Below are 15,648 nucleotides of genomic sequence, written 5' to 3'. Positions count from 1 at the left end.
ACCGTGTGATGCGTTTTCAGATTCATCACTCGACAACTTCCTGTTTACCGAACACTTGTATCATTTTACACATGATAACCAAGTTAAAAATTTTCGTCACATTTTTCTCAGGAACTACAATACAAGGATTTCTGAAATTTGGTTTCAGGATTTATATAAGTCAGCTATACCGTGTGATGCGTTTTCAGATTCATCACTCGACAACTTCCTGTTTACCGAACAATTGCATGATTTTACACATGATAACCAAGTTAAAAATTTTCGTCACATTTTTCTCAGGAACTACAATACAAGGATTTCTGAAATTTGGTTTCAGGATTTTTATAAGTCAGCTATACCGTGTGATGCGTTTTCAGATTCATCACTCGACAACTTCCTGTTTACCGAACACTTGCATATTTTTACACTATTAATATTATCCACTTGTGGCGAGGGTATCATCAGTGAGCAGTAGCTCGCAGTTTCACTTGTTTTTTCTCTAATTTTAAGTTGAAATATATTTTCATCTGCATTATTAAAATATAAGACTTTTAGAGAATTCATGATAGCATTATAACAATGACATCTATTGCCAATAGTCATCAAAATATATTCTTTTTTCTTGTATTCAACTTGCTGCATTTTCAACTTGATAAGTGTTAAACCTTAAGCACATGTCATTTTTAAATACAGAAAAGGGGTCAGTTACATTCCAACACTCAGACATATCCGACTTTATTTTATGGGTTTATCTCATTGTTGAAGGCCATACGGTTGCCTATAATTGCTTACATCCAATTCATTTGAACTTTGGTGAATAGTCGTTTCATAGGCAATCATTCCACAAGATTTACATATAATGTATATAGATTTCTGCATTTGAAAAAAAAAATACTGTAATACAAGCTATTCTGTGTAATGATTGAAAATTGTTTTTTTCATTTGTAGATGAAACCATTGAAAGGTATAAAACAAAGGAGTCAAATAGGATTTTTATTCTGGGACAAAACTGAAGATTCTGATGCAAAAACTGAGGTATATTTAATAAATTGCTTGAAAACTTGTTACGGTTTTTGGGTAAGGATTGCATGAAATGCAATCAAAACCCTATGGGAGTGACTTGATGTCAAGATCTTCCAAGGTTTATCACTACTTTTGAGATACACAAAATAAAGTGCATTGATCATAACATTCTATACATCCTTTCCATGAACTTTTCCAGTAATTTATCAATGAAATATATGCTCAGATATTCAAGTCACAAAATACTGTTATGCTTACAAAATAAAATTACATACAGTAGCTTTTCCAAGGTGTAGTTATCTAATATCTGTTCTAAAAATATCAATGATGTCATTGTTAAAGTCATCTTTAGAAATTGGAGTTATCTTCCTTTGTCCAGAATTGTAGTTGAATCAACTACAACCAAAGCATTATGTAATGTTATATTTAATTTTACTTTCCACTGATACATTAAAGCAATCATTACCCTTCAGTACTTACAAGCACTTTAATTAATCTTTTTTATTTTAGTTTGTATGTGTTAAATGCTTAGTATTAGAACTAAAAGTGGTCTAATATTTACACTGCTTCATCCTTACAAAATTGCATAAAACTATATGTTATATTCTTGTTTTTATATTTTAGTTTGTAGTTGTTAGAAGTTCAGTTTTACAACAAAAATGGAGACAAGCATTTACAATTAAATGCTGCAATTAGTAATAAATTATGTGTTGGATGGTACTTAACTGGAGATTTTATAAGGAGACAAAGTGTATTGGTTATTTAAAATGTTCTTTATCACATTACTGTATTGTTTTTGTTTTTGTTTAAGGTTGGTAGCATGTTAAAGACTCCCAAGTTTCCAATGTGGATAACAAACATTAATGGCCAGATAGGACTATTGTTCAGTATTAACCTAGATCTAGTCAGTGATTGGAGGATAGAAAATAGATTTACTTTATATTACTATACTGGCTTGCCAAACCATCCAAAATGTTTTCTAAATATTGGTAAGTGTTATATTAACATAGTAGGAATCTTTGCTAGCCAAGGGTTAGGATCCACTCCCTTTCTCTTCACCCTTGGCAGATTAAGCAAACACACCACATCTTTGTATTTCTTTATACATGTACTGGTTATTATAAAATGTTTGTCAAATTAAGAATTTAATCCAAATTTTGCACTGAACATGAAAATGTGATTTTAGGAGCAGGCCAATGTAGATTTTATATTTTTATTATTGGAAACAAAGAAATTAAGACAGATGTGTATTTATTGTTTACTCTTACACAAAAACAAAATGTGCCTCAGGCATTGTCATTCATATTTTAAAGGATTTTCCAATAACCTTTTCTATCTTCAAGATAGTTAAAACAATTCATAGTCTTGTATCTCTTTTTACCCATTTTTAGAAACTCGACATGGACGTAAAATATGTGGTAGAACAAACTTAGTGAGACTGAATGAAGAAGGAAAAATACCTCAGCTAGATCAATGTATTATGACAAAGTAAGTAAATGGATATATAGACAGGGAGAAATTGACAAGACAGCCGATGGCCACCAATGGGTCTTCAATGAATGCAGTGAGGAAATCCTGCACCATGAGGTGGTCCTCAACTTGACTTTAAATAAAAAATGTGTACTTGCTCAGTGATAATGGTGTCATACTAAACTCCCAAATATATAAAAGAAACTAAAATTAAAAATCATACAAGACTAACAAAGGCCAGAGGCTCCTGACTTGGGACAGGCACAAAATGTGGCAGGGTTAAACATATTTTTGAGATCTCAACCGTCCCCCTGATACCTCTAGCCAATGTAGAAAAAAACAAACATACAGCAATATGCACAGTAAAACTCAGTTTAGAAGAAGTCAGAGTCTGATTTCAGAATTGGTAACAAAAGAAACTAAGCAAAATGACAATGATACATAAATTAAAAAGTGGCCATTTTATTTAATTTAACATTGTATTGAACCCTACTTTATAATTTTACTTTTCTTTTTAGATGGTTTGGGGCGGCTGTTAACTGGAATGGTACACCATACTTCTATTGAATAAGAAAAGTACACCATACTTCTGTTGAAAAAGGGGCAGCCAATACTAAGTGTCCTATATAAACTCAGTGTGTAACTTCACGACTTTCAAATTGATCATGTTGCATTTTATATAGGCTTCATTTTGTCAAACAGAAGTTTTCTCTGCAGTTCTAATAATTTATTTGTTTTGCTTTGATAAATATATGTGCCTGAAACTAATCTATAGGAATTACTTTTATAGCAAGGGCTACCTAATGTAAAGTTTTCTAATTTCTTATTAATAGATATAAGAAGATGTGGTGTGAGTGCCAATGAGACAACTCTCCATCCAAATGACAATTTATAAAAGTAAACCATTATAGGTCAATGTACAGCCTCCAACACAGAGCCTTGGCTCATTTTCAGATTTGATATTTTTCATTTTAGTAGTGTCTGTTTGTTGTTTGTTGCCCTGATACTTGAATGAGTACCATTTTTTTAAAATTCTGATAAGTTAAGGTGGTACCTAACACTTTAACTAAAATTAATTTGGCTCGTTTAATTTTCTTAAAATTTTGACAAAGTATTTACTTTGACCCTTTTACAAAAATATAAAAATTTCAAAAAAAGTGAACTAAACATTTTATCAGAAAAATAACACTGTTTATATAGCAGTTTGACAAACACTTATTTTGATCATTGAGAAGCTTAATATTCCCTGAACAACACAACTTAATTTAAAAACGTTTAGCTGATTTTACAGAGTTATCTCCCTGTAGTGTTAGGTACCACCTTAACACTCTATTAATCTGTCAACATGAAATGTTCACAAAATTTTCATTTGATTTTTTCACTTCTAAGCTTTTGTTTGTCCAGCTTTATAGGACTTCATTTATGAAGAGAAGGGGGAGGAATCATCCTTCCCCATTTCATGAAATGATGTACTGCTGACATAGATGTTTGTTTTCCTACGTATTTTTAATCAGTTGTTAAGTTTGAGACATAGATAACTGACCAGAAATTGTTTTTGCTTTATTTACAGAGTGCAATTATTGAATATTTATACTGATTTTGTTACTTTGTAAATGTTGTGTGCAGCCTTTCTTTTTTTTTTATCATGTTAAGATTTAATTATTATAATATTTTAGATGTGGATCCATCAAATGAACAGTAGTGATAGTTGTCACTTTGAAATCTATTTGACAAAATGTCAAAAAATAGAAACAGTTAAATAAAAATTAAAGAATATGAAATTTGAAATGAACTGAATTTTACTGGAGCTGTCTGGAAAAGTGCCAATCTTATATGAATATTTTTTATTTAAAATTTAATTTGTACTGAAGTGTACTTTGTTTTCTAAATCTGAACTGTACTTGGTATTATGGCTGAGTAGAATATGCTTAGCTCAGGTCTATTTGAATTTATTTAAGACTTGAAAGAATATGTTTAGTGTTTTCGTTTTACAATCAAGTTAGTGCTTCATAAACAATAAATTATTTAAGATTAAATTCCTTTTTTTGGGAGTTGAGTAAATGTTGGTAGCCAAACCTACAGATTACAGAATTATATTGAATTGATATGTGATATTTTCATAGTAAAATATGTATTTATAAGATACATTATAGAAATATTAAACTACTTAAATCATCATTTATGATAATGATTAAGTTATTTTTATTTTGTTCTTGATCAGTTTTCAATCAAATATAAAACTCTCAGTGATTTATTTTATTATTGTATCAAATATTAGTCAGTTATTAGAATACCACCAGTGTCCATCTGTGTCAGTGGGCATTCGTGTCATTTCTAAGATACATTAGATATATAGCCATATTGTTGTGAAAGTGTTTAAATAAGGATTGTGTGGAGAAACAATATGGAAAGATAGAATCTAGTATTTATTTGGCAAATACTTGTTTAGCTTCATAGACAAAGTTAGCAGTGTTTTGTTATGTAGGCCAGATTTGTATTCTGTGCATTCAAACTTTTATTTGGTGACCTTTTTCCTGCATGTTAATCACAAGTACAAGTATAAATTTCATTATATTTGATGCATTTAGCTCATTCAAGTTATTGAAGGTTATAGGGTGACCTATAGTTGCAGGAATCCTTTTTTGTTCTTTAATCTATTTTGGATAGATGTGGTTATGACAATCTTATCTTTATACTTATATATATATATATATATATATATATATATATATATATATATATATATATATATATATATATATATATATACAATTCAAATGATTTATTTTACTAGTCGGCTGTAATTGTGAGGCTGCTGTTTTCAGATTTTACATGGAACACTAAGTTAAGAGGCTTGAATGAGAACTGGACCTATGTAGACTAGTTTTTATAATGATATGTAGCATTTTGTGATAGAATATTAATGTTCAAATCTTCCATTTAACAAGACTTGAATTCTATCAATCACCCTAGATTTTGGAACGTTATTTTTACTGGATTCATTAATTTGTGTTTTACACATACATAAGACGTACACACCAAGCTCCATCAAGACTTTAATATAAAGTGTTGTTAACATGGTCAGATTGAACTGAAATTATGCATTGAATGTATGTAAATGGTTTCTGTAAAATTAAAAGAAAAAGACATCTTTTGATGGATTCAGTACATTTTTTAAGGTTTCTCAGTATGCTAAAATCAATCAAGATTTGAAACTTATGTAAAACAGTTGGTTGTTTGTAGTCATTGTAGACCACATTTACTGGCTGATTAAGATTGACCTTGCTGAAGTCTGTTTAATGGAAGAAACTATCTGTGATAATTATTGCATTTGTTTGATGATATATTGTGTATTGTTAATAAATATTGTTTTGAACTTTTCATAGTTTTAATGGATATATGCGACAAAAAATTTTTAGAACCACTTTTGAAATATTACACATCTTAATGAGTATAACAGACATTTGGGCCATAAGATTGAATTCACAGATGATAATTTAAATAATTATTATTTGAATTTAGCCTATTATAGTTAAGTTAAATGAGTAAATAAATGGAACACTGTTTACATGAGAAATCAAATACCAATCAGACGTATCAATCAATCAAACAGCAAACCCCATTTCAGCAGTGTTATTGTTTGTTAAAACTAATCCATAAATGATGAAATCTTAATATTCATATGGACATCCCAACAGATATAAGAAGCAGTTGTAATATTGGTATCTGTACATTCAAATGGACATCTCATTAGATATTTAGATGTAGTTGTAGGTATTGGTATCTGTATATTCATAGGAACGTTTTGATACAGTTGTTTGCATTGGTATCTGTACATTCATATGGGACATCTCATTAGATATTTAGATGTAGTTGTAGGTATTGGTATCTGTATATTCATAGGAACGTTTTGATACAGTTGTATGTATTGGTATCTGTACATTCATATGGGACATCTCATTAGATATTTAGATGTAGTTGTAGGTATTGGTATCTGTATATTCATAGGAACGTTTTGATACAGTTGTTTGCATTGGTATCTGTACATTCATATGGACATCTCATTAGAAGTTATGATACAGTTGTAGGTATTTTTATCTGTATATTAATATAGACATCTCATTAGACGTTAAGATACACTTGTATGTATTGTTATAATTGAGAATGAAAATGGGGAATATGTCAAAGTGACAACAAATCGACTAAAGAGCAGACAACAGCTGAAGGCCACAAATGGGTTTCAACGCAGCGAGAAAATACCTCACTCGGAGGTGGTCTATGTATTGGTATCTGTACATTTATATGGACGTTTGGATACAGCTACAATGTATGAGTATTGGTATCTGTTTATTCATATGGACATCTCAAATGTTTAGATACAGCTGTAACAGGGACATCGCAACAGTTGTAGATATAGTTATGATATGAGTATCTGTACGTACGTTAACTTTATATGGACATCTCAAAAAAGCTTTCTGTACATTCGTAATAAACATTGACATCTCAAAATACGTAAGATACAGTTGTTAGATTTAATTTTGGTAGTTCTATCTGTAGAGTGGGGCGCTCATATTCGCCGGGGACACAAATTCGCCGTTTTATGATTTTGAGGTGCAAAAACTTCAAAAGATGGGTGAAATGGAAAAAACATGCCGGTAAATTATATTATTTTAACAAATATGATTATTTTTTAAACTTAGACAAAATTTCGGCACTTACCGCAAAAGACCGAAAGACAGACAACGATTTTCGGCCAATTTCCTGAATGAAAAAAATTATTTCAAAGAAGTATTTCTAAGTAATTCTTTGACTAATTGCCCTAAATTTCAGGTCCTTACACCTTTGAAATGTCTGCTATTTATCTATAATGAAATTGGTTTGATGAATATTGTTTAAAGTTGCAGTTACTTGGTTTTAAATTGATGTGTAAAAACGGCGAATATGTGTCCCCCTTTGACAAAACATCAGGAAATTTCAAACACGCTTTAATCTAACTTTTCAGATGATTTTATTTCAAACAAACACGTTTTCAAGCTAAGGATATTTTGCATTTGAAGTTATCTTCATATAGAAATATCAGTATACTTCGGAAACATAAAGACCTGAACATAAACTGCAGAAAACATGGAAAGATGTGGCGAAAATGAGCACCCCACTCTACATGATATGTTCATCTTAACAAGGATTTGTATAGTAAGATACTACAATACAAATCCTTGATCTTAACACAGATTTAATACAGTTGTTATAAAGGTATATACCTTCATATGTACATCCAAATTAAGGTTTAATACAGTTGTTATAAAGGTATATACCTCCATATATACATCCCAATAAAGGTTTAATACAGTTACATAGATGTAAGAAGGTGTGATATGAGTGCCTATTTTAACTTGAAATCCATGACATAGGTGGAATATTTCCGTAAAGTCTTTGCAGAATGTATAAGGTCACAGCCACTTTCATTCGAATCGGGAGGTTTAAAATCCGAATCCTCAAAGCCCAGACACAAGTCTGAACGAGAAGTGCTAAACAAATAAAATACAGTTTTAGCATTATTGAGTTGAATTTAAGACGGAAAAGTCCAGGTCTGGTTGTCAGAAAGAGCAATACAACTGACAAATAAAAAAATAATCATTTATACTATACATACTGATATAAATAAAAAGGGAAAAACTATTTGAGTTAATCCTTTAAATGAAACTCAATTTTAAGAAGCAATCAATGGAATATACATACAGGGGTAATAAAAATAATACATTCATTATATTTCAAGAATAATTCGTCCAGACGCTACCTTGACAAAACTGAATCATCTGATTGTTAAACAGTTAAACTGAAATTAGCGGTACATGTATTTGGAAAATCTCTAAGGATTTTTTTGGTCCTCAAAGCTCTTTAACTTCGTCCTTTATTTTAACTTTTTAACCATTTTTGATTCGAGCGTCACTGATGAGTCTTTTGTAGACAAAAAGCGCGTCTAGCGCCAATACCAAATTTTAATCCTGGTATCAATGATGAGCTTATTTCAACCCACTTATCAATCCGAACATATATGTATATATATATATATATATGGTGACAAGTTCTATTTTAAGAATATATTGGAAAGATTGATTTTGGCATGATGTGGTCGAACTCTTTGAAGCCCATTATAGATATGATATTTCATCTTTAAATCCAGCGATGTTAAAATGAGATATCTCTAATCGATCATCCTATTAAACAACTGATAGTATCTCATTAGTATGGAAGCGCATATGGTACACCCCTTGTAAAGTTATTTTGTTGCTAATAAGTCGGAATTATTAGTCAAGTTGTGTGTTATAAGCTGGAATCTTATCATCAAGTTGAAGTCAAGTTGTCGGAATGATGTAGAAAAATTGTTTTACAATGTCGACTTGCTGATATAAATATAATGGCATAGTAATAAGAAGCCGGCATGTTGAATTCAACTTGTTAATTGATTAAGTCGACAACTTGTTTATTTGATATTAAATCATCATGTTGAAGTCAACTTGTCGGAATGATGTAGATAAAGTTTTTATTACAATGTCGACTTGCTAATATAAATGTAAATGACATAAAATAAGAAGTCGACTTGTTTATTAATTAAGTCAACTTGCTTATTTGATGTTAACTTTATTCGTTCTCACGGTCAGATTCCCACGGTCCGTATTTTACTTCCTGTGCTGACACATTAAAGATGGAGATCGACAGCAACAACATCAGCGGGAGCAGTGGAAACGAGTCATAAGTAAGTTTATATTTGTTTTCTTTGGAGACTTAGCGTTATATTTTAATATGAAGCAATACTGAACACAAAATGAAAAAGATCATAGGGAGAAAAAACGTTATTGTTTGAATGAAAGGGCATTGAAAAGTTACAGTTTAACGTGACCTGTGATAAGATCTAGAGTAAGACGTCTGCTATTATTAAAGATATATTCTACTTAAAGGGTTTCACCCCTCTCCCCACCATCCCATCACAAGTACACTACCCGTTCTGTACGACTGTCAATGAAAAATGGAAAAAAAACTGAATGGTCCCTCCCTTTCGCCTTTCAGAGTCCTTTGTAGATCAATCTCCATGACTCATTTAATTCATAACAGCTAAGCAAAAAAAAATTAGTAATCTAAACAAATAATTTGATTCACAACTAGCAGGGTGGATCTTGTCATTTATAAGGGTTGGGTATGGGGATCCTAGCCCACGATAAAGGGGAGTTCCAACTATATGTCCCCATTCAATTGCATTGATCTTCCAAATAAATGTAAAAAAGGGTTCCAACCCCGGACCCCCTGGATTCGCCACTAATGCCAGGTAGAAAAGCATGATGCGAAACGAAATATGTGTTCACTTTATTTTGATATTGACCGATTAGAAGATTTTGCTATTCATTAAACATTTCAATTGAAGAAATATCGTCTATTTCAGCTGCTTGGTCACCTGCCCGTCTAATAAATGGTCAAAGGCTATGGAATCAAGCAATATTTTAAAGGTAATGTTGAAAGTAAAACAAAGAAATATGTTGCTGACATCGAACATCAAATCAACACACTTTGGCTTAAAAACAAACAAAATTTGTCAAATCTTTCTTGTATAGTTTTTATAATGTTTTTCTTCATTTAGACTAATCAGCTCCATCTTCGTGGAAAGTATGAAAAAGGTTTAATACTGTATTGTGATTTATTTTTTTGTAAAAACTGCACCTTAAACGGCCAAAAATTAAAAAAAATAAAGGATTACCAAAATAGGAAAAATGAGCACACATTTACACGGCTCTAGCGAAAAATATAGTGAACCATGATATAAAGTTTTCTTCATATTTTGTCTAGCATGCGCAGTAAAAGCGAGACATGTAGGTACGGTTTTACAGGCGACGGTGAATATATGGCGTTAACATTGCAACCAAGTTTGCTGTTCATGTCTTTATCTCGTGAAGCATAACGAGTAAGGTTCTTATATTTAGGATGCAGATTTCCTACATATTGTTCTTGCCAGTCAGTCATGTGCCATTTATCTTTGACCTATTTTAAATGCTTGAATGACCCTGAAGAACTCTAATAGTCAATTTTGCAACCGAGTTTACTGCTTAAGTCCATATCTCAAGAAATAGAAGTCTAAGGTATTTGGCATTAACGTCTCCAACTACAAGGGGATGATAGTCTGAAGTGTAATTTTAGCTTTGACTTAGGTTGATGATATTAGACAAGGAGGTTCCCCACTACCAGGGGATGTCATTTTGATACCTGTAATTTGATCTTGGCCTTGTTTTTATGGTTGATTGACTTTGACAATATGCGACCAAATTTTATAAATTAGTCAATGATTGATAAAGAACTAGATATCATGTTTAAGGAGGCATGATGTTACAACAAATTTAGCAAAAATTGAAACATATTTTTTTCATAACAAATTTTATTCATTAGGTACACTATTCGTTGTTTCTTTGAGATATGGTACAAAAATCAACCAAAAAAAATAAATTCGTTTAGGCATCAGATGACTTTTAAAATGTTTATTCGATTGCAATATGCTGGAAGAAGATATGTCCTCTTGTTTGAAAATGAAAACATGTTCAAATGTAAAAATATCATATGCTTATACCTGATACCTATAACGGGTAAATTTAAAAATGAAATATGTTATAAATATCACCATGAAGATTTATTTTGGATTGTCAAAACTTACTGTGTATTTTTCCATTTCGTATTCCATTAAATGTGAAGGCGCAGCGCATTTCCTAGTAGTTTTATAGTAAGCTGATGACGTCACAGTGAACACCCTATTTAGATATCAAGCCAATCGGATTTTTCATTTTATCATTACATCATACGTGTAATTTCTATCTTTATGTTTCAGTTACTCTGTTGTCTCCTTTGTGTTGCTGATCATGACGTTACAGGAATACCTTACCCAGGCGATGATGCTTCTGTGCCTGAACTAGTCCAATACTATCATCAATTATGCTACACGTCCCTTCAAATATGTGGATTTCTCTTGTTTGTTCACGGAACATTCATGAGTTGTTCCATGTTAAAAAGACTTAAGAGAAGATTAAATATCAGACGGCGTAACAACCAGTCGCCATTACCTACAGTTGTAAGGACAATCCTGGCTTTACACCGTAATGGCCTGTCTAATGTTGGATACAGGTATATGTGGAGGACTCTGAACATAGGCTTTGGACTTTGCGTCACACAATCAAGAGCAAGGCTTTGCTTAAGAACAATAGACCAACAGGGTGTACTTAACAGATCGCGTCGAGTTCTTCGAAGGAGAGTGTACTACAATAGAGGACCAAACTATCTGATTCATGTCGATGGTTACGATAAATTAAAACCCTACGGCATAGCTATACATGGGGCAATCGATGGATACTCTCGTAAACTTTTATGGTTGATAGCAAGTCCCTCCAACAATAACCCCAGATATGTCGGTTACTGGTATCTTAATTGGATCAAACAAAGAAAGATGCTTCCAAGGGTTGTTCGATCGGATGCAGGAACAGAAAACGTCATAATGAGGGATTTACAAAGATCGTTGCGACATAATCAAAACGATGAAATGTCGGGACAAAATTCTTTTCTCGTCGGCAGATCTGTTGGAAATCAAAGAATAGAAAGGCTTTGGGGTACACTAAAAACGAGTTTCACCCAGTTTTGGAGAAACCGTTTCCAGGATTTCCAAGACACTGGACTTCTTAATGTATCGTGTCCAGTACATAAAGAATGTGTTCGATTTTGTTTCCTCTCCGTTATCCAACATCAATTGGACATGTTTGCTGAGAACTAGAACTCACATAGAATAAGAAGACAACGTGCTGAAGTTGTAACACCAAGTGGTATTCCAAATATGTTATACTATCAGCCAGAGATCTTTGGTGGAAGAGACTGTTCATTTCCTTTACCATGTAACTTACAAACAATTGACAATCTCATAGAGGAATATACAGAGAACATTCCAGAGCATGGCTGTAGCAATGAATTTATTAACATTGTCGAGTTGCTTACTGGAAACAGACGAGATCAGTTTCCCATCATCACATCATACGATGACGCAGAGCTATTGTTTCGGACATTGATTGCTGCCTTACCGAATTGAACATTTGCTATACATTTTTTATACAATAATGATTTTGCATAAACATTTTTTTAGAAATTAATTATATATATAATATAAGTAGGTTTGATATTTGGTTTTACCATACAAGAATTAAATCAAACAAAATTACTAGGAGTTACTATATACTGTTTCTTGGTCTAGATTTTTTGTTGTTGATTATGGTAAATATAAAAGAAAATACTCTCTACGCCTAGTGCAGCATGATACGATGACATTTATCAAGGGAACAAACAGTAGGGCAAGTGTTGACACAAAGCTCATGCCTGATTTGTAACGCCTGGTCTCGGCACAAAAAAGTTTGCCAATGGGATATGATATTCCTATGTTGATCGCATTCGTTTGAATGGTTTTGTTTCTACTTTCTTGTACTCAAGGATCTAGTTTAATGACAAACTTTTTGCGCCAATACTTTAGGATATGAAACAAAAGACTATTAAGAGGCTGTATCGCTCACATCAACCGTGGCTACATAAGCCAGCCCAATTTAGACCCCGATATAATAGGTATGTTCCCCGTTATTGCCCATCAAGGATGGATATAGCACTGCTTGAAAAGTGTTCATACAAAAACAAATGTTATCAAGTTTGGTCTCAGTAGTTTTGTTTAAGATCTTTGATCCCCCTGGCCCTCAGCTCAGGGTCCAATGTTAAACTATGTTGTTAGTAATTCCTGCAATCTTGGGTTATAGTCTTGAACCTACCAGACATAGTTTGACTGTGCATTTTAAAAGATCATTGTGACCAAGTTTCATTGTAATTTGCACTGTACTTTTAGAAAATATCTTTCAATAAATTTCGCCATATGGTATAATCTCAACTACGTTCGTCACTGGCAATCAAGTTGGATTGTACCCTGTCCTGCCGAACACAATTTTGCTAGAAGGCCATCCAATGATAAGTTTTGCTTCAATTTGCTTAGTAGTTTCTAAGTAGAAGATCTTTCTATGCATTTCCAAATAAGATGCACTTACACTACGTTTTCCGCGGGCGGCCATCTACGATTGGAGACATACCTGACAGATATATTTATTGTAAGGATTTACTAGTAGTTTGTTTGCAATTAGTTCTATAAATTCTGTGTAAAAATGTGCTCCGTAGAGCGTAGCAAGTAACGACCGTATAAAGGGTACATTCGGGTAAGTGTTGACACAAAGTAAATGTAGACATATTAAATTGCTAGACTCCATCCAATTCAATCGCCCCGAAAGGGCCAATCACATCTCTAGACCCGATTTGGGCCTCTTGTTTGTTGGAAACGATAAACAAAAAACTTAAAAAATTAAGTAAAACACAATGTATGAAATCTACAAAATAAAAATATAAATCTATAAAGTATACACATGTCGAACAACATTTTTCGTTTCATCAAGTTGAAGCATTTTCAGTCTAGATCCTTTTTGGTACTCTTCTTTTTCAAAACCGCCAACAAATTACATAATCCATTAAAATACCTTCATATGATTTCTGTTCCAAACATCTTCATCAAAATCGGACAAAAAAAAAATGATTTCCTATTTGTTCTTGGTTCACCCCTTTTGGCCTTGTGTTTCTCAAAAACGGTAAATTCAACATCAAATATTTAAAACTATCTCCTACAGGGTCCAATGTGAAATCGTTGTTCCCCTCGGAGGCCTTGGATCAAACCAAAACCGGCCGGAAACACTTTGCAAAGGGAACTAGGTTTTGTTCCAATTGGTTGTTTTGAGCAACTGTTTAACTATGTTCCCGCTATGCCAGATCGTTTAAAAAGAATCAATACAAGAACCAATGTAAACAAGTTTGGTTCCAATTGACCTATAATTGTTAATGTTTGTGTCATTTTGGTCTTTTGTGGATAGTTGTCTCATTGGCAATCATACCACATCTTCTTTTTTATAAGTAAGTTCAGAGAAGATATTTGAATGCATTTCATACAAGTGTGGCAGTTAGTAGATAGATATAGGAAGATGTGGTGTGAGTGCCAATGAGACAACTCTCCATCCAAATAACAATTTAAAAATTAAACCATTATAGGTTAAAGTACGGCCTTCAACACGGAGCCTTGGCTCACACCGAACAACAAGCTATAAAGGGCCCCAAAATTACTAGTGTAAAACCATTCAAACGGGAAAACCAACGGTCTAATCTATATAAACAAAACGAGAAACACGTATATATTACATAAACAAACGACAACTACTGTACATCAGATTCCTGACTTAGGACAGGTGCAAACATTTGCAGCGAGTTTCTGATTTAGGTCTGGCATATCTGGAAAGTAGGATGAAAACAATTTTAAAACTAGATCATCATTGCTGAGTGTTATCCATGCCCGCCGTCATTTTACACCAAATTTATGAAATTTTGGAAGTCTTTTCGAATATTCTCTAGAAAATCTTCAATGGGTTTTTAAATTTTTATTGTAAATATACACACTGCAGTTTAATATTCATAGATCAGTAAAAAAAATATATTGTACTCTTGCATCCAATCACGGCGTTTCTAAGTTGACTTCCTTCATCTGCCTTGGGTACACAAAAGGCCAACCTAATGTTGGGGAAATGTAATATATTGTAGTACCGGTTTCCCTTTAAATGATGTTTTAATTTATTTTTTTTTTTTTATTTTTTTTTTTACAAAACTTTGGAATTTGCCCAACAAATTTTGCATGCAGTATCACAATAATAATGATTTGTCCTCTGAAACGTCAAATATTACTTTTGAATCATATATTTTCTTGTTTTCCAAAAACAAATGCGTTAAATTTCCATCTTAGAAACTGCCAACTTTAAGTTTGAGAGTTTTACTCGAGGATGGTATTAAATTTATGTCTTCATCAGTCCAATGATCCTTGATTATATGTGCATCGAAAATTTTAATAAAAAGAGTCAATAAATAACAAAATTATTTTGGTTTTGGGATTTAAAGGTGACTACTAACACCGTAAATTGAGGTGTATACCCAATTAAAAGTGCTAAAATACAAAAATGTGACCACAAAACTTTTTATGAACAGAAAGAAATTTAAATCTATATACTAGTCTATCATTTAAAACAATTTGCAGCCGTG

General features: G+C 32.3%; 1 protein-coding gene and 1 long non-coding RNA gene across 3 annotated transcripts in view; both read left to right on the top strand.

Annotated features, from left to right (window-relative positions):
• The window catches only part of LOC143067156 (inactive ubiquitin carboxyl-terminal hydrolase MINDY-4B-like), a 43,512-nt gene extending 37,664 nt beyond the window's left edge, over nt 1-5,848 (top strand). For both annotated transcript variants that reach the window (XM_076240216.1, XM_076240215.1), the window contains 4 exons: nt 928-1,014; nt 1,814-1,991; nt 2,394-2,490; nt 2,991-5,848. In XM_076240216.1, the coding sequence (XP_076096331.1) occupies nt 928-1,014; nt 1,814-1,991; nt 2,394-2,490; nt 2,991-3,039 (411 nt within the window). In that variant the 3' untranslated portion in view covers nt 3,040-5,848. The remainder of the gene's footprint in view (nt 1-927; nt 1,015-1,813; nt 1,992-2,393; nt 2,491-2,990) is intronic.
• A 2,882-nt stretch (nt 5,849-8,730) lies between these two features.
• On the top strand, nt 8,731-12,709 carry LOC143067155 (uncharacterized). Its single transcript, XR_012975863.1, has 2 exons — nt 8,731-9,974; nt 11,339-12,709. It is a non-coding gene; the product is annotated as an uncharacterized LOC143067155 (long non-coding RNA).
• The last annotated feature ends 2,939 nt before the right edge of the window (nt 12,710-15,648 follow it).

The sequence above is a fragment of the Mytilus galloprovincialis genome, chromosome 3, assembly GCF_965363235.1.
Source record: "Mytilus galloprovincialis chromosome 3, xbMytGall1.hap1.1, whole genome shotgun sequence".
NCBI classification, from domain to species: domain Eukaryota; kingdom Metazoa; phylum Mollusca; class Bivalvia; order Mytilida; family Mytilidae; genus Mytilus; species Mytilus galloprovincialis.
The sequence above is the reverse complement of the archived record's forward strand: the minus strand, read 5'-3'. Positions and strand labels throughout refer to the sequence as shown.